General features: G+C 43.9%; 1 protein-coding gene across 7 annotated transcripts in view; it reads left to right on the top strand.

Annotated features, from left to right (window-relative positions):
• Positions 1-18,952, top strand: part of rnf213b (ring finger protein 213b) — a 56,790-nt gene that overhangs the window by 33,567 nt on the left and 4,271 nt on the right. For 6 of the 7 annotated variants that reach the window (XM_024284461.2, XM_024284459.2, XM_024284456.2 and 3 more), the window contains 22 exons: positions 1,091-1,297; positions 1,543-1,730; positions 1,802-1,922; positions 2,667-2,767; positions 2,869-3,048; positions 6,300-6,445; positions 6,967-7,066; positions 7,513-7,624; positions 7,861-8,044; positions 8,137-8,324; positions 8,502-8,624; positions 9,943-10,044; positions 10,818-11,060; positions 11,251-11,332; positions 14,380-14,414; positions 14,480-14,586; positions 14,656-14,800; positions 14,886-15,042; positions 15,133-15,227; positions 15,304-15,552; positions 17,779-17,911; positions 17,996-18,079. In XM_024284461.2, the coding sequence (XP_024140229.1) occupies positions 1,091-1,297; positions 1,543-1,730; positions 1,802-1,922; positions 2,667-2,767; positions 2,869-3,048; positions 6,300-6,445; positions 6,967-7,066; positions 7,513-7,624; positions 7,861-8,044; positions 8,137-8,324; positions 8,502-8,624; positions 9,943-10,044; positions 10,818-11,060; positions 11,251-11,332; positions 14,380-14,414; positions 14,480-14,586; positions 14,656-14,800; positions 14,886-15,042; positions 15,133-15,227; positions 15,304-15,552; positions 17,779-17,911; positions 17,996-18,079 (3,082 nt within the window). The remainder of the gene's footprint in view (positions 1-1,090; positions 1,298-1,542; positions 1,731-1,801; positions 1,923-2,666; positions 2,768-2,868; positions 3,049-6,299; positions 6,446-6,966; positions 7,067-7,512; positions 7,625-7,860; positions 8,045-8,136; positions 8,325-8,501; positions 8,625-9,942; positions 10,045-10,817; positions 11,061-11,250; positions 11,333-14,379; positions 14,415-14,479; positions 14,587-14,655; positions 14,801-14,885; positions 15,043-15,132; positions 15,228-15,303; positions 15,553-17,778; positions 17,912-17,995; positions 18,080-18,952) is intronic. The other variant, XM_024284458.2, reaches the window with a different exon arrangement.

Genomic DNA, 18,952 nt, shown 5'->3' with positions numbered 1-18,952 from the left:
TATTTATATCACACCACAGCTGGTTGATAATTTTCATAGCCTAAAGACATTAACCCATGTTCCTGCTAAGAAAAACTGCTCTCTCAAACCCCGCCCACCCGCTCTGTCGGCCCACTGTATTGATCTGTGTGCGCGCGTGTTCATCTCTGTTTTGTGTGTGTTTGTGCGCACGCGCTCGCAGGTGTCTGTGTGTGGGTAAATTAATAAACGACAATTATTAACCCATATTTCTGCTAAGAGGAGCAGCTCTCTGCATCTCTTTTTTCTCTCCCAAAATCCCGCAGCCCCGCCCACTCGCTCCGGAGTCTGCTCGCTGCGTTGATCTGTGTGCGCTCGTGTCTGTCTGTGTTGTGTGTTTTATAAATATTACTGTGGGGTTTTGAGTTGGGTTATTTCTTTTTACCTTCACCCTCTTCTCATTTCAGGTGTTTTTTCTTTCCACCTGTTTCTCATGCCCTCTTAATGGATGCACCTGTGTTTAATTATCTTGCCTGTATTTAAGTTGTATGTTTTCCTTTGGTCTTTGCCAGTTCGTCTTGCCTTCTAGACTAAGACCACGAGCCTTCCTGCATTATCTTTTGGAAAGATAATAAATTTAGTTGTTTTTGGAACATCCTCCTGCGCTTCCTGCGTTTGTGTCCTCCCTCATCCCTGACAATTACCCCGTTTCTGCTAAGATGAGCTGCTCTCTGTCTCTCTGTTCTCTCTGCTTTTGCGTCCTGTGTAAATGGGGCGTTACACAAGCAACTTTCGGGTGCGAAGCGCCCAGCTCCAGCAAGATCATCAAACTTTGAAGTAACGCGCCGCGATTTACACGAAGTAACTATAACGGCGTTACAGCGAGGATGAAAGTAATTAGTTAGATTACTAAATTACTTGATTTATAACGCTGTTAGTAACGCCGTTATACTTAAACGGCGTTAGTCCCAACACTGGTCTTCATACTTGCATATAGTAAAAGTTTATGGATTGTTGGTTGAATTTCTCATCTAATTGCTGTTTATGGAGAACTGTGCAAAAGTGCTGTGATGTTCTTCTATTGTTTTGAATAACCACAAAAAGCAACAGTGATCAGTGGTGTCATCCGCAGGTGTTCTCCAGAGCCGTTCAAAGGCTGGTGTTTGAGCTGCAGGCCTCCATGGGAGTCTCTGCTGAACTCTCTCCTCCGTGGATAACAGCTGCTGCAAAGTTCTTTGCTGCCAGAATGGACACACTAAGCCACATCTTCCTGCTGCAGCCACACTTAGCTGCTGATGTTCTTCAACAATGCTGTAGGAGGACGCAACCACAGGCGATAGTAAGACTTGTTTTCTACCCAGCCATCTTCTGAACCCACAGGGCTGCTGGAGCCAACCCAGCACTAGTTAGCCCTGAACTGGTCACCAGTCTGCTACAGGGCCTGTCAGTTATCCAAGTCCCTGAAATCTTTGCTGCCCATTTGTGGAATAATCGGTCTCTGAAGATGGAATAGACTGTGATGTAACTCTTACCAGCTTTCAAGGCTTCAGAAATCAGAAGTTGGGTCTTGTTTTGTTTTTGCAGCTGGAGGACATTTTAGCTCTGGGCATCTGTGCAGAGCAAAGCAAACTGCTGACTGTGGATTCCCTTCAGCAGTGTGAGTTCTTTGTGAGCAGAGTGCAGCTGCTGCAGCCGTGCCTGGACAGAGCTTTGGGGCAGAAATACACTGAGCACTGCAGTGCTGCTGATCTGCAGCATCTGGGTTCCATCAGGTTCGTCTGCAGACATGGAAGCACTTCCAGCGTCCGTTTGTGCTGTATTCTCATGCTGTTTGCTCTCTCAGGTCTCTGTGGCACTGGATGCTGATTGTTGCATCTTTCATTGAGCACGTCATTTTTAAAATTGAGCAAGAGGACTCAAGGTTGATAGAACGAGCTATCAAACACTGCAACCTTCTTCTGAAAGTATGTAGAAATTCTTTTTACTGCGTTTATCCACAATTGTTTGATCTTAAATGAGGATGTTGAGCTGCAGAGTTAAGATTCACAACAAGCTCTCTCTGTTCTTCACTCATTCATGGCATTTTGTTTTGGTTTTACATGGAACTCTCCCCCCACAGTCAAAAACAATCTTAGCAACATTTGAACTAAGCAGTTCATGAAAAATGAATGTTCTTTGATAATTCTGATGATGTTAAAGGGAGCGTGTGCTCCATTCCAGATGTTTGCTGCTTCCTGTCAGCATAAGTGCAGCTTCATCTTTCATATTGAATGTGTTGTTGTTCTGTTGTCACATCAGTTTGTCTGGATCTACATCTAACATCAATGTCTCCTTTGACATGATTGCTTCTCATCCTAACCATCCAAAGACTTCAAGTCTGCCACCTGTCAGGTTAACACATTGGGGAGTTCATTTTTAATCAGGATTTTACAACTTTAGAGCCCTTTCTCCCTTGTTTTTGTGGCTAATTTCATAGAATTATTTAAACTTCAGATGATACAATCACATAATTTTTTTCAAAATATAAGTGTATTTTTTTTACCAGCAAAGTTATTTTTTGGGCAGGTAATTACAAAAAATATCCATGTCATTTTAAATGGTCAGCATGTCTTGAATAAAAGGGTCTAGTCAAAAACTATAAGTTGTCAAATGTTTCTGAGTTTGGGTAGTATCAGGAAACTCAACATCATTTGGTCTTCCTGCAACAGCTGATGCAGGAATTGTCTGATGTGAGAAGCGTGGCCACGCTGTCGCAGCTGATCCGCATCCTCAACTCTTTTCATGACGAGTGTATCAGCAGGGATCTCAGGTCAGACCTTCTGCATTATCCCACCACTCACCTTGATACACATTGTTTTTTAGCTAATAGCTGCATGCAAAAACTCTTAAATCCCTCTGTTTGCTTTCAAGGTTTGGCATTTCTTGCCCCGTTTGCCTGCTGGAGCTCAGGGAGCCGTCACTTTTGCCCTGCCAGCATGTGGTCTGCCTGTCCTGTCTGCAGAGCTGCATCCAGCAGCACCGGCACCACTGCCCCAAGTGTAGAAAGGAGCTGCAGAAGGACTTCACGCCAACTGTTTCTCATGCAATCAAGTACATTTAAAATATTTCATCTAGTTATCCCCTGAGCCTCACTAAGTTTCATAAAGCATAGCCACAAATTCAGGAAAACCCTAAAGCTGATTGATGGGACCTTAAACACATGCATGGCTTTTTCAGGTGAAAACTGGGTATTTACACCCTACTGTACAATACATATTACCAGTATGTAATACATGGTGTGAATACAAATGTTCATTCTTTGAAGTCAGATACCAGTAAGTACATTTGGAGCAAGATTTACCCCAGTTTTTAAACTTTATGTGGTAAACTGGCCTGAAAGGAGAGTCACAGTTGTTTCTTTGTTTTTAATTTGCCCTTTGAACCCAAATGTGATTCCACTTGTCCTATAAACACAAACATCGTTGGACCAGAAAAAACATCAAAAAAGATCACTAAAAACTAGCATTAGGTCCCCAGTGCTGTGATACGGTGCTTCATGAAATGACTTTTACCACGTTCTGGCCCCTGAGATGCTCTACAGAGGAAGAGTAGTTCTGTCTTCACACACGTGGTGCACGAAGCACATGATGTTCACACTGGACTGTCACTACCCCATTCCAGAGCATGGACTGACTGTTGGAGAAGACTTGCTGTGAAATGTCAAAGCAGTGCAAACCTGGTGAATCTTTGCTCCAGACAGATCTATTCCCATACATGAAAGACTTGGTGTCACAGAATTCTAGTCGGGCACAAACCGTAATTATTATGGCCCGCAGCAGCAGTCTACTGACTGCAAGGACCATATTGTTTTTGCTTTAACATTCTATCTTTCTGCGCCTTTGAGCCAAAATTACACCCCCGCCACATGAACGAAAAGTACCTCAAAATTTTATCACACCTAGGGAAAATTGAAAATGAATTTTTGGCATGTTGCGCGTGACCCCGCCCAAAACGATGACATTACGGCGAGCGTTTCCGTAAAAAAAATGAATGAGCCAAAAATTGTTTATGGGGCCAAAAGAAAATATTTCGAAATACGCAAACAAAAGTCCATGACACGTGTCAGGGATAAGCCCTAGAACATTTGAAATTATTATGGGATGGCCACACGACCTACGGCTTGGCGGCCATTTTGCGCCGAAATCAGAAAAATGGCGATTTTCACGTTTTTCAACAATATGGGAAAACGAAACTTTTGTTTGTTCGATTTTCACGAAATTCGGTAATCATGTCCGTAGCGGGAGTCTACAATGACCCTAGAAGTTTCATTGACCTTTGACCTTGGGAAGATGCCGCCATCTTGAAATGTTGAAAAAAAGCACTTTTACTCAAAGCTACAAAAAGAAATACCTCCTAGGGGGTTTTATCAATTGATATGTCACATCACTGGCCATAAATGGGAATGTACTGTGAGAAAAATGTTGGAATTAGAAGTTGTAGAATTTGAATGGCGTGCGCGTGGCAAGGTCGCAACCGCCACGGTTTTAGCTAGCTCGCACATATTTTGGCCGATTTGCGCAAAAAGGGTATTCACGCGTGCGGAGGCTCAAGCTGAACGAAACAACGTAACTTTCGAAACCGTAATGCGTAAAATGCGGCCCTGGTACGCAAAAAACCGTTACGAAAAAAACTGCTGACTCAGCAAAATCAAAAAAAAAGTTTTGAATTCGCGAACGAAACCAACGTAGCCTTATTGGATATATCCATGGCTAAATTTTACATTATTATGGGATGGCTCCACGACCTACCACTTGGCGGCCATTTTGTTTCGAAATCGGACATTTTGTGAATTTTACAAAGTTAGAACGTAGCTTTCGTTAGTCCGATTTTTACGAAATTTGACCCACATGCCCCTGGCGTTAGTCTTCAACGACCCCTGAAGTTTCGTTGACCTTTGACCTTGGGAAGGGCCGCCATCTTGAATTGTCCAAAAAAACCACTGTTAGCACCAGCTTTAAACAAATATAACTGTTAGGGATATTCATCAATCGTTCCCAAACGCTTTTGGCATCATTGCGAAGCTTTTGGGAAAAAATATATGGTGTTACAAGCTATAGATTTTGAATGGCGTGCGCGTGGCGAGCTCGTAAATGTGGCGTAGTGTTAATACACGCTCAAATTTCAATGCATTGCAATGAGATTTTAATATGTTGACCCCATGCTTAAGCTGTAACAGGTATAACATCATTGAATATGACCATATAAGGAATGTGGGCGTGGTTAGCAAATAACCTCCGTTGCTAAGGGGATCCAAAAGTGTACTTTGGCCGATTCTTGCGAAACTAACGTCAATCTGTTCGGTGACCTCGGGCGAACAAAACATAAAATGGTTGCTATGGCGATAACACTAACAGAAAAGCCGCCATTTTGAAAAAAGTGCCTTTTTAAGCAATTTCTCACTTACATCCCAAGTGAAAGCTTTAACAAGTGTTATAACTTAAAATATGGTAATATAGGGAATGTGGGCGTGGTAAGCAAACAACCTCCGTTGCTAAGGAGATCTAAAAATTTACTTTGGCCGATTCTTGCGAAACTAACGTCAATCAGTTCGGTGACCTCAGTCGAACAAAACATAAAATGGTTGCTATGGAGATAACAGTAACAAAAAAGGCGCCATTTTGAAAAAAGTGCCTTTTTAAGCAATTTCTCACTTAAATCACAGTACAGCTATACAGTAAAGGGAGGGGGGTTAGTGGTGCATAGTGGCTGCTTAGCAGATGAGTTCGGGTCAAAGGTCAGCGTCAAGGGCGGCGATGGTGCGTAGGGGCGGGCAGCGAGCGCGGCGTTGGTGCGTATGAGGCAAGGGAGAGGGCGGGCTGCGAGGGAGAGGGCGGCAAGGGAGAGGGCGGCGAGGGAGTGGGCGACGAGGGCGGGTAGCGACTGCGGGCCATCCAACGCCGCTTGCGGCTTTAATTAATTTTATCTTCCGTGATCACTTTTCAAACGGTTGGTACTTCTGTGTTTGCAATAGGACACTACCTAAACGTCCCTACCAGATCTGAGTTCCTGATTGGTCAAAGTTCAGCTGGTTTAACCTTTAATGGATGCTTCATGCCGGCTTTGTACGTAGAGCCTGAAAACAGACTTCAAACCTGCGTAGCAACATCTGCATGCCATAGTTTTGAACACAGAAGCCTGGAACGTGCAGATATGTGCAAATATGCACAGTTCTACAGACTTGTCATTGGAAGTGGCTGCTTGAATCCAGGTTTCCATGCCAACGTGACATTTAAGTTTGAGAACGTCAGAAGTTCACGGTGCTGTGCTGCTGCAGCCTCACATCACAAAATGTTTGATTTCAGGGCCGCACTGGAGCAGCAGGCAGCCATCAGGGGCCGCTGTAACTCCTTCTTCTTGGAGGTGGTGTCCAGCTTCTGCCTGTCAGAGGGCCAGAGGCCTGAAGAGGGCATGGTGGAGCTGCTCTTCTCCTTACTGGTCTCTGCCAATGGTATGTCAGGTTTTATCTGGTCCCTCCCCCCTCCCTCTGGTTTATATTCTGAAGGATCTTAGGGGCCCCTCCCCCTGGTCTGTTTGCTGTCAGAATGAGAAAAATTAACAGATTTAGTAAAAATGAGGGTTGCACGGTGACGCAGTGGTTAGCGCTCTTGCCTCACAGCAAGAAGGCCCCGGTTCGAATCCCGGCTGGGACCTTTCTGTGTGGAGTTTGCATGTTCTCCCCGTGCATGCGTGGGTTTTCACCGGGGACTCCAGCTTCCTCCCACCATCCAAAAACATGCTTCATAGGTTAATTGGTGACTCTAAATTGCCCCTAGGTGTGAATGTGAGAGTGACTGTATGTGTGATTGAGGCCCTGTGACAGACTGGAGACCTGTCCAGGGTGTACCCCGCCTTCGCCCATCAGCAGCCGGGATAGGCTCCAGCAACCCGCGACCCCGAAAGGGACAAAGCGGTCAAGAAAATGGATGGATGGATAGTAAAAATGTCACCACTATTCTTGTTCTTCTGCAGGAGATGTGTACCGCACCAGAAAGCTCACTCCCTTTCTGGAGTGTGTTGATAACAGCCCGGTCGTCCGATCTGTGCTGCCAAAGCTGCTGCTGCAGTACAGGTGAGGAGGAATCTACACATGCATCCATCATCCATCCATCATTCATCCATCATCCATCCATCCATCCATCCATCCATCCATCCATCCATTCATCCATTCATCCATCCATCATCCCTTCATCCATCCATCATCCATCCATCATCCATCCATCATTCATCCATCATCCATCCATCCATCCATCCATCCATCCATTCATCCATCCATCATCCATCCATTCATCCATCCATCATCCCTTCATCCATCCATTCATCTTTCATAGAAGTGTCAGAGCAGACCTAATAATCAAAGAATGTGACAAAAACATTTTGGATTCTTTTAATTTTCACACGTGGCTGTGTGAGGGTCTTCCTAACAGGTGACTGAACCCTGAAGAGGTTATTAATGAGGGAGAACTGACCTGGAGTTACTTACCAGAAACATGGCTTAACTTTTTTTATATTTGTAAGTTTTGACGAGGTGAAGACCCACATTCAGAGCTTCCTGAGGAATCTGGAGGAGAATCTTCTAGACGAAGGAGATCGCACTGAACTTTACCTGCTCTTTGTCAACTGCTTCCAGGTGAAAAACTCTGACTTCCTTAATTTATTTTTGCGTTTTATTTTCACTAAAAAAATAATGTCATTCTATATATTTTATTATATTTAATATTCTGTTACCTTAATGTCCTATTTTGCTTCCTGTTTCAGCTGTTGATTTGTTAATTATTATTATGTTTTTTTCATTAGTATTATTTTTATGAATTTCTGCTGCAGCTTCCATACACAAAACAGCAAAATGTTGACTTTTTCCTCCAGGACTCTCTGTTGTGTTCAAGAGAGAATGGAGAACAGTCTGCAGATATCGGATTCCTGGGCAGGTTTACCAGGAAGCAAACTTCCGACAGACAAGAGGATCCTGCAGAGTTCCTGCTCAACATCACAAGACTGAGAATCTGCCTGAGTGCTGCAGCAAAGCAGCTGCAGAGAGCTGCAGTTCAAGGTGCGGCTGACATTTCACCTGCTCATGTGAACCTCTCTGAGAGATCAGCAGTCCTTTGAAAGTTTCTGGATCTTTGTTTTGCGTGTGAGTAGATGTACAGATGGAGGATGCCCCGCTGCTGCAGCAGGTGAGGGCCGTGTGCGAGTACGGTGGCAACGACTGGGTCCGGATCTACCTGCTGCGAGCCCTTCACAGGCTCTCCAGCATGGACTGCATACTTTCCCTGATGAACAGCTCAGTCTACAGGTGGATCTTCCCTGCAGAGCTACTGCGAATGCAGGTACATCTGCCTGAACTGACATTCAGAAACATGGAATCCAGCTGTGTGTTTTTAAATGATTTGTCATGAGACAAACTCTTGTGCTTCTTTTAGAAATACGGATTTCCTCTAAACAAAAGTGTTGCTCAATGTACTTGAGTTTCTGACTCCTGGCCTGATTTTGTGTTCTATTTAAAGAGGATGATTCCAACATCAGTCGATCACTTCCTGTGCTGTGGGATGCTCTATAGAGAGATCAAAGAGGCTGTGGCCCAGGCTGTCCTGGAGAACCGGTCCGACACATTTGTGGCAAAGCTGCAGGTAAACCCGGAACTAAATGGAAAACATCATGGTAAAGATGTTTTCCAGAGAAAAAGGTTTTTATAACAATGAACGTCAAGGAAAGTGAAATCAAATGACTGAACAACAGCACCTCAAAAATGCTCTGTTCTTCTATCAGGATTTAAGGAAAGCAATAAAGAGTTAATGTACAACTGCCACATGTCGGTTTTTGAAAACCGCTGGCGTGGTCATGAATGTAGACAGCGGCACTCAGGCATCAGTCAGTCAGTCAGGCGGAGATGACTCTGTTACAAAATCGTGTGTCAGTTGGACGACCACAGCCGGATCGCCGACCGGCAGCAGCTCTGACTGGACGATTTGTAAATGTCTCCGGAAATCAGCTGATCATCAGACGGATTTAGAGACCTTGGAGAGCCCCCTATTATTCATCTATCACACTGCTGCCTTCCTGAATGAATTTCCCCCCAGGGAATTAATAAAGTATATTGATTGATTAAACTTTCCTGTTGCTGTAAAATTTTGACTTTCTTAAGGTCTCTGCGGCTGCTGCTCAGCATGTAAAAATGTGGCTGCTGCTTCCTGATTGCAAATGCTGCTGCACGGCCACCTGCCGTAATCAGCTGAACAATGTGCATTTCAGCCGCCGCACGGGGGCTGTTTGAGATATGTGACTCTAGGATTAAGAAAAAAAAAACTTCTTGTCTACGTTTTTGTAAGAAACTGACATTTTCTCCATGATGGAGTAGTGATCGATAATGCCTAATTATCCCTACGTGTGTGTGTGTGTGTGTGTGTGTCCACCTTCACCCATAAGTGGCCTGTTGCCTCCAGCACCGCTTTCAACGGCTCTGAAGAAGGATGCTTATTTTTTATTAATAATTCTTGTCTTTTCAATAAGAATGTGATGTTTTTTTTGTTTTTTAACCCTCATGCTGTCTCGTGGATTCCAGATGACTTCCAATGTAAACATGCCTAGGATAGTATAAGGCTTAAAACAAACAAAAAATATCTTAAATTAGTAGTATTTGTTTTAATGTCTGGTCATGATATCTGGCACAAATACTAATTGTTTAGTATTTGTATTGGGGGGGGGGTCTTGTCCTAGCACCCAAACTTTTGGATTGAGGTATCTGTCCTCTTAGTTCAGGGAGGCCTAATGGATCAGTCAGGATTATGATAAACGAGAGCTTTCTTTTACACTCTTTCATCAAGGGGGAGGAGCTAGAGGGACTAGGTATTAGCGAATCAGCCCCGGGGTATTTCTGCAGAGCTCAGACATAAATCAGGAGATAAACAAAAGAAAAGAGGAAGTCAGCTGTTTGTCTTCTTCCTTCAGAAGCTGAGGAGCTCTCAGGTGGGCCTTGTGGTTCTGGCATTGTACCGATGCGTCACCTGCCGCTACAGATCACCTGATCCTGATCTATGGCCCTCCTCACAGGTACATAAAGTTTTGGTTTGAACTGCTGGCTTTCATTCCTATTTCAGTGATTGTAAAAAAATCACTTGATGGAAATGCATGAAGTTTTAGAGATGTGGGGAGTATTTCAATGCATGCACGGAAGCAGTGAATTATCGACCCTGAATTATCAACCCTGAATGTAAACACATTCACAAAGATGTGACACATCTTAATGTTACTGTTTTACCATTTTTAATTTAAAGAAACCTTTATGGGGCTGCACGGTGGCGCAAGTGGTTAGCGCTCTTGCCTCACAGCGAGAAGGCCCCGGTTCGAATCCCGGCTGGGACCTTTCTGTGTGGAGTTTGCATGTTCTCCCCGTGCATGCGTGGGTTTTCACCGAGGACTCCGGCTTCCTCCCACCGTCCAAAAACATGCTTCATAGGTTAATTGGTGACTCTAAATTGCCCCTAGGTGTGGATGTGAGAGTGAATGTGTGTGATTGAGGCCCTGTGACAGACTGGCGACCTGTCCAGGGTGAACCCCGCCTTCGCCCATCAGTAGCCGGGATTGGCTCCGGCACCCCGCGACCCCGAAAGGGAAGAAGTGGTCAAGAAGATGGATGGATGGAAGAAACCTTTATGCTGATCACATTTTTTCCATCTTAATTTTGTCAATTTTCTTTTACAATTCTGTAAATAAATCTTTTAAACTGATTAATTTCCAAGGCACATGAAGGACAACTTAGGAAAAGCTTACAAATGTGCTCTCTATTTTCTTTTCTTTGTGGTGTTGGACCGCTTCAACTACAGGAAAAGGAACACCTGGAAGTTCTTCTCAGAAACCTCCCGTCTAGAGACTTCCAGGACTTCTGCTCGTCTCTTCTTTCCAATCACATTGGTGGTCCATCCTCCCGTCTCCACATCAGTTTGAATCTTCCCCCACAGAGACAAACAGTCATGGAGTTGCTGGTCCATCTGGGCTCCGTGCTTCTGTGTGGAAACCCTCTGCTCCTTCCTCTTTATGAGATCGCTTTCCAGCCTGCAAACGCCACAGTAAGCTACTCTCTATTCATTTGTTCCTCAGTTGAAATGTTTCCTCAGAATATGATACCAGCATCATCTACTGGCACCAAGACTGCAAACTGTGTTTACATTCTGTTAGGTTAGTTTAGATCTCTAGAATATGTGGACTTTTCCTGTCCTACATGTTATTCATCAACTTCACAAACTTTTTTCCTCCAAGAATTATTTCCTCCCGACCATGCCGGACGATCATTCCAGCGAAGCCCGACAGTGGCTGAAGGGAGAGCGACTGCTTGCATACAGTACGTCTTCCTCTGACATTTCTTTTTCTGGGTAACTGATTACATTTACCATTAATCACCACCGCTGTTTCTGATCTCACACTCATTTAATCCATGTCCTATGGTGGCCCTGAAGTACAAATCACATCAACAAATCACTCGCCTATGATCATGACAATTAAAAAAGACAAAACCAAATAATACAAAGAACAAAACTACATTTCAATAAGGAGAGAACTCGAAAGTGGAACTGAAAGATTAATTGTGAAGTTATTTGTGAGCATGAATGGCGGTTGGGCTCTGGGCTGGAGAACTCTTGCTCTGTGATGAGCGTTTTGGACCAAGTGAAAGAGATCCGCAAGTGGAACTGCACAAGAGGGAGGGGAAGCCGGAGCAACACTTGGACCAGGTAGGAGACCCAGAGCCCAGATGCTGATGGTGGTAAGGCAGGACCGCGCTGATCGAAGAGCCAGGAGGAGAATGGGGTGGAGGAGGGCCGGCACAATGCGGAAGAAAACAAACTTTACTGAATTTAAAGGGAGAAGTTTGATTGTGATTGGCTGTGAAGAAAGTGAGTGCTTCAGCTATTGGCTCCCGGGGCAGACCAATGATGACGTGGAGAGTGACCATGAACACCTGCATGCATGAGGGAAATAATAATGTCTTCCTTATTGAAGTTACACTAAAGCTTCACTTTAAAAATCAAAACAGCATTCCAGAGACCAAAATGCTATTCCAAAGACACTATGAGACTTCACTGAGTGGATGAAAGTGATTGAGTTTTTTATCCAGTTAGCCATGTCCACATTACCCACCTTTTCAGAAAACAAAATGAAATGTTAGTGAAGAATCATGAAATAAACCAAAAACGGTAGGTATTAGATCGCTGATTGGATGATGATGTTCGTCCAAAATGATTTGGATAATCATAAAACTTTTTTTCAGAATGCAGACATTGAAGACATGTTTAAAAACCTCAAAGACCATCATCCAATCAGTGATGTCACATAGTACCTACTTCTTCAGATTTCTTACTGTGTTTCATTTTTTAACTTTCATTCTGATTTTTGGAAATTATTTTTGCTCTTCAAATAGTTTACTTTTGTTTTATTTCATTTTTGTTGAATTGTGCTTTGGTGTCTGGAATTTTGTTTTGAATTCTAAAATGTTATGTCTTCCATCCATCCATCTTCTTGTCCGCTTCTTCCCTTTTGGGGTCGCGGGGGAGCCGGAGCCTATCCTGGCTACTGATGGGCGAAGGCGGGGTTCACCTGGACAGGTCTCCAGTCTGTCACAGGGCCTCAATCACACATTCACTCTCACATTCACACCTAGGGGCAATTTAGAGTCACCAATTAACCTATGAAGCATGTTTTTGGACGGTGGGAGGAAGCCGGAGTCCTCGGTGAAAACCCACGCATGCACGGGGAGAACATGCAAACTCCACACAGAAAGGTCCCAGCCGGGATTTGAACCAGGGCCTTCTCGTTGTGAGGCAAGAGCGCTAACCACTGCGCCACTGTGCAGCCCCATGTTATGTCTTTTTTGGTGCTGTGACCTTTAAAATGTTTTTATGTCGAGTGATCTGTTGATATGACTAGCACTTCAGGCTTTGAATAAAAAATGCTGAAGTGCTTTATATCTGGCTGCATACCAGCTCCCCTCAAACCTGTCTGTGAACAATCTATGAAAAAAGCCCTGTTACAACAGCCAAACTACCAAACACTTCCTTTCTTCACTAAATGTTCTCTGACTCCTCCTCTTCACTAAATGTTCTTTGACTCCTCCTCTTCACTAAATGTTCTTTATCTCCTCTTCACTAAATGTTCTTTGACCCCTCCTCTTCACTAAATGTTCTCTGACTCCTCCTCTTCACTAAATTTTCTCTGACTCCTCCTCTTCACTAAATGTTCTTTATCTTCTCCTTTTCACTAAATGTTCTCTGACTCCTCCTCTTCACTAAATGTTCTTTATCTCCTCCTCACTATATGTTCTTTATCTCCTCCTCTTCACTACATGTTCTTTATCTCCTCCTCTTCACTAAATGTTCTCTGACTCCTCCTCTTCACTAAATGTTCTTTATCTCCTCCTCTTCACTAAATATTCTTTGACCCCTCCTCTTCACTAAATGTTTTCTGACTCCTCCTCTTCACTAAATGTTCTCTGACTCCTCCTCTTCACTAAATGTTCTTTATCTCCTCCTCTTCACTAAATGTTCGTTGACCCCTCCTCTTCACTAAATGTTCTCTGACTCCTCCTCTTCACTAAATGTTCTCTGACTCCTCCTCTTCACTAAATGTTCTTTATCTCCTCCTCTTCAATAAATGTTCTCTGACTCCTCCTCTTCACTAAATGTTCTCTGACTCCTCCTCTTCACTAAATGTTCTTTATCTCCTCCTCACTATATGTTCTTTATCTCCTCCTCTTCACTACATGTTCTTTATCTCCTCCTCTTCACTAAATGTTCTCTGACTCCTCCTCTACACTAAATGTTCTCTGACTCCTCCTCTTCACTAAATGTTCTTTATCTCCTCTTCACTATATGTTCTCTATCTCCTCCTCTTCACTACATGTTCTTTATCTCCTCTTCAATAAATGTTCTCTGACTCCTCCTCTTCACTAAATGTTCTTTATCTCCTCTTCACTATATGTTCTTTATCTCCTCCTCTTCACTATATGTTCTTTATCTCCTCCTCTTCACTAAATGTTCTCTGACTCCTCCTCTTCACTAAATGTTCTTTATCTCCTCTTCACTATATGTTCTTTATCTCCTCCTCTTCACTACATGTTCTTTATCTCCTCCTCTTCACTAAATGTTCTCTTACTCCTCCTCTTCACTAAATGTTCTTTGACTCTTCCTCTTCACTAAATGTTCTTTGACTCCTCCTCTTCACTAACTGTTCTTTATCTCCTCCTCTTCACTAAATGTTCTCTGACTCCTCCTCTTCACTAAATGTTCTTTATCTCCTCCTCTTCACTATATGTTCTTTATCTCCTCCTTCACACATCCTATGAGCAGTGAAATGGTTTCTTTGGTCTTTGATTCAATGTTTTTGTTTCTTTTTCAGCTTGTCCCAAAGGACATGTGTGCTTTGTTGGAGAGGTAAGCATTTCCTTAATCAAATTATGAATGTTCTTTTTTGAATTCATTCATACTTTGTTTGAAAGTGTGGTAAGCCGATGGAGAGATCCAGATGCCTTGAATGTGGGCTTCCTATTGGAGGAGAGAGACACGTCCCTGTTGCTGGCTTCGTTCAACAACACCAGATCCAGAGGTTTGACCGTCTTCAGCCTGTAGGAGGAAGTTTTTGTCAAACAGCCCTCTAATTGGAATCTGGGTTTAGGGATCAGACCAGGACGGGACACATTCTCGGGGTGGCTCATCGGCGGTCTGAGGCTCCTGAGAGACAGCTGACCTCCGCTCAGGCCTGCATCCTGCGGCTGCTGACGCACCTCGCCATCCTTCAAGGCGCTATCAAAGACCTGAGAGTGAGCTCTGGGTGGCATTTAACAAATCACTGCTCACAGAGCTGCTCTGTGAAGCTAAACCTCCTGTGATGTTTGGTCCAAACAGAAAGTTGGAGACATGATCCACCCGAGACCTGACGATGTTCTCAGCTTCCTGTGGGACCACCTTAAAGAAGACATTGAGAAGCTGAGCCAGACTCTGGACCTTAACATGGATGACACTGCAGTTACAGTTCATTTGATCCTGAGCAGATGCCCTGCTGGTAAGACTGGCCCTGTGGGGTCTTTTAGTACACTGCTTCCAATTGTCCAGAAATGTGTTCATCTGTAATGGTGTTGAACATTTAACTAAGGTCTCCAGGGTGCCAGACCTGACCTGTCCTCCAGACAGGGGCGGCAGCAGTGGGAGGAGCTGTTCTGTGTCTCTGCTATCAAGCCAGTGCTCCAAGTAAACAAATTTTAAGTTTAAAGTCAAGAGAAACCTGTTTAGTAGTGTTGTGTTTAGATTGAATCGTCTTTTTCAGGATCTGAGGAAAAACTTGAGCAAAGCTCAAGATAGCATTGGCGCTGATGATCGCCTCGGTGGAAGTCCCCTGATGACAGTACTCTTCGGGGATCCGGGGAGGATGCTGGCGCTCCCATCTAGCTGCCCGACACACCGTTCATCTTTCTGGAGTCTGCGGGAGACGATGACGGTGGAGCGCTTCTCACAGAGGGTGGGAGAGACCCAGGGCCATGTGTCTCTACCCTTACTGTGCTTGTTCCTGAAGAAGGTAACCACTACAGGCAGCAAACACAATGCAGTCCCATCCATCCATTTTCCTGACCGCTCCTTCCCTTTCGGGGTCGTGGGGTGCCGGAGCCTAACCCGGCTACTGATGGGCGAAGGCAGGGTACACCCTGGACAGGTCGCCAGTCTGTCTCAGGGCCTCAATCACACACCCATTCACTCTCACATTCACACCTAGGGGCAATTTAGAGTCACCAATGAACCTATGAAGCATGTTTTTGGACGGTGGGAGGAAGCCGGAGTCCCTGGTGAAAACCCACGCATGCACGGGGAGAACATGCAAACTCCACACAGAAAGATCTCAGCCGGGAGTCGAACCGGGGCCTTCTCGCTGTGAGGCAAGAGCGCTAACCACTGCGCCACCATGCAGCCCCACCCACTCAATTCCTTTATAACTTTTATTCTACAAACACAGTGTATCGAACTTTTTTTTTTTTAATACAACATCACGATATCAACATGTTTACCTATCCCCCCTCATAGGTCATTCTTACAGTAAGAAATATTAGTCATATATCTTAAGAATGAATAAAAAGTGATTTTAAAAAAAGAGAGAAGTAGCAGGTGTGGATGTGTTTATTCTCTTCCTAATGTGACAGTTGAAGTATCTGCTGGTGGCATTTAGAAGTAATTAGTTAAGCGGTCTCATTGTTTATAAAATTGTTCTTTAGAGCCATTTAATGAGAATTGGATTTTTTCTGATTTAAAAAAAAACAAAAACATTTTGTTGTAGAACCAAGACATTGGCGATGACTTTGTTACCTTTTTATATCAACTCTTCAAATACTCTGCCAACACTTGGTATGTTAAAAGCACCTGGCATGGAAGGTGAAATGGCAACAGTTCTGTCTGCTGTTTGATTAACTGACTCATAACTAGACTCAACTAGAAATAAATCACACTAGTATTAAACACTTTGACTTCTCATTGTCATTATGCAGTAAAGAAAATGCATAATTGATACAATCAACTCGAAGAAACAGTCATTTAAATCTCATGTAACTTTTACTCAGTGCACAGACAAAGCAGTGCTCCAAGCCTCATCTGGTTAGGGAGGAATTCAAATAAAGTGACATCGAAAACGGCCCAAAGAGAGATCTTACTAAATCAGGGGTGGGCAATCTTTTCCGCCTGTGGGCCACAAAGGGTTCTATAAGGGTACATATATATATATATATATATATGTACAGCTGCAGACAAAGGAATTTTACTTTATATATATATATATTATATATATATATAAACGTGGGGGCGGGCCGGATCTGGCCCGCGGTCCGTAGTTTGCCCACCTCTGTTCTAATTCCTAAATATCCCCCAAGATTCCATTTGTTTGAATGTGTGATTTTACAACCATGGCATGTTTGTTGAGCTCATTAGCTTTTCATTTCATGTGAAAAGCTGCAGCAGTTTACTCACTGTTGTGTGGAAGCCCTCAGAACTCAGGACATGCAGAAGAGGCCTGAACGCTTCTGATGCTGTAGCTCAGCAAGAAATCCAAAACACTAACAACTTAAAGTCCCACTCCAGTCATGTTTGGATCTGCAGTCAAAGCTTTTTTTCTTTTAATGATTATGCCGTTTTGGGCTGCACGGTGGCGCAGGGGTTAGCGCTCTTGCCTCACAGCAAGAAGGCCCCGGTTCGAATCCCGGCTGGGACCTTTCTGTGTGGAGTTTGCATGTTCTCCCCATGCATGCGTGGGTTTTCACCGGGGACTCCGGCTTCCTCCCACCGTCCAAAAACATGCTTCATAGGTTAATTGGTGACTCTAAATTGTCCCTAGGTGTGAATGTGAGAGTGGATGTGTGTGTGATTGGGGCCCTGCGACAGACTGGCGACCTGTCCAGGGTGTACCCTGCCTTCGCCCTTCAGCAGCCGGGATAGGCTCCAGCACCCCCGCGACCCCGAAAGGGAAGAAGCGGTCAAGAAGATTGATGGAAGATGGATGGATGCCGTTTTTAGACAAAAAAGAAGTCTCTGGTGAGCAGCAGGAGTTCAGCAATGATTCTCCCCTGAGTTGTGGGCTTAAAAAAATGAAAGAACTTAATATTTCAGCTTCTATCTAGAACAATTAGGTTAAATCCAGCCCATCTTCACTTCTCACTTAGTGATGTTCAGTGATTCTTCTTAAATTGTAACTTGTTTCTGTGTGAAAGTGCTCTGTTGCATTGTGGTCTTTAAGCTGGCCTGTGTGTGTCTCGGTCATCCTCAGATACAGTGCGTGAGGCAGTTACATCACCTGCCTGACCTGGCCACGCTACAGATTGACTTGCAGCGGGTGGCTCACCTGACATGGGACGTCACATCTCAGACAATTGCACAGGTTTTACAGCAGATCCCTGCAGGTAAGGCAGGCGTGCCCTTTAATGTACCGACAAAAGAGTCAGGGTTTAGGTCATAGCCTGACTGAGTGCTGTCGTCTTCACCAGGGTACCAGAGGAAGACGCTCACAGACAGAGTGGACAGATTCATCACAGTGTGGAATTGTCTCAGAGTGGAGCTGGCTAACAATTGTAAGCATGTCACACCTCTACGATGAACTCCTGCACCAATGAAAGCGTTTCTCGTGTGGTTGACAGAAAACAAAAGGGAAACTTTTATCAGTAAAATTATGAATGAATTACATTAAAACAAACAGTTTATTTTTCAAAGACAGAAAAAATAGCAAGTCCCTGTAAAGTAAAATGTATTGAATTGAAATAATTAATACCACGTTTTTCAAGTAATGATCCGTTCTGGATGAATGATTCTGTTTTATACCCCCAGCCCAACAAACAATGAAGATCATAATCCATTTGTTTTAGGGAGTCAACATTAAAGCTCACTATCAATGAGAAGATTCTCCGTGTCTTTAATCTGGAGTTGAGGAGAGATTCTGTAACTGACACATTAGTAATCTGTTGTTCAGAGGGACGTTTTACAGCTTTGCACCTCAGTCCTCATGCATGTGTCGTGTTGTGTTGTGTTGTGCTGTATTGTATTGTGTTGTGTTGTGTTGTCCGGTTCCCTAAAGCAGACATTAAAAAGGTTCATCTTCTCGGCTCTGAGGTCGTCTGTTTCTGTCTCTCGTAGAATGACTCCTTCCCGCTCTAATCTGGGCTGTTTGTCAATCGTAATCCTCCACCTGGTTGTTGTAGGTCTGATGTGGTTTTTTCAGGGGTCCTTGCTCTGCTGTACGATCACCTGATCTGTATCTGAGTTCACACCATCTCCCTCCATCATCCAAACTCAATGACATGGAACGTTTTTTAAGAATCTTGTTGTTTATGTGGTAATGTAGGATGATCTATGTATTCAAGAAGATTCTTTTCAGGTCATCACAGCTACAAATGAACACTGCTGAAAAAGATTTCACTGAGCATTACTGCTTTGTTACAGTGCTGCAG

This window comes from Oryzias melastigma, linkage group LG19 (assembly GCF_002922805.2).
Source record: "Oryzias melastigma strain HK-1 linkage group LG19, ASM292280v2, whole genome shotgun sequence".
Lineage (NCBI taxonomy): Eukaryota > Metazoa > Chordata > Actinopteri > Beloniformes > Adrianichthyidae > Oryzias > Oryzias melastigma.
This window is presented reverse-complemented; position numbering and strand designations above follow the sequence as displayed.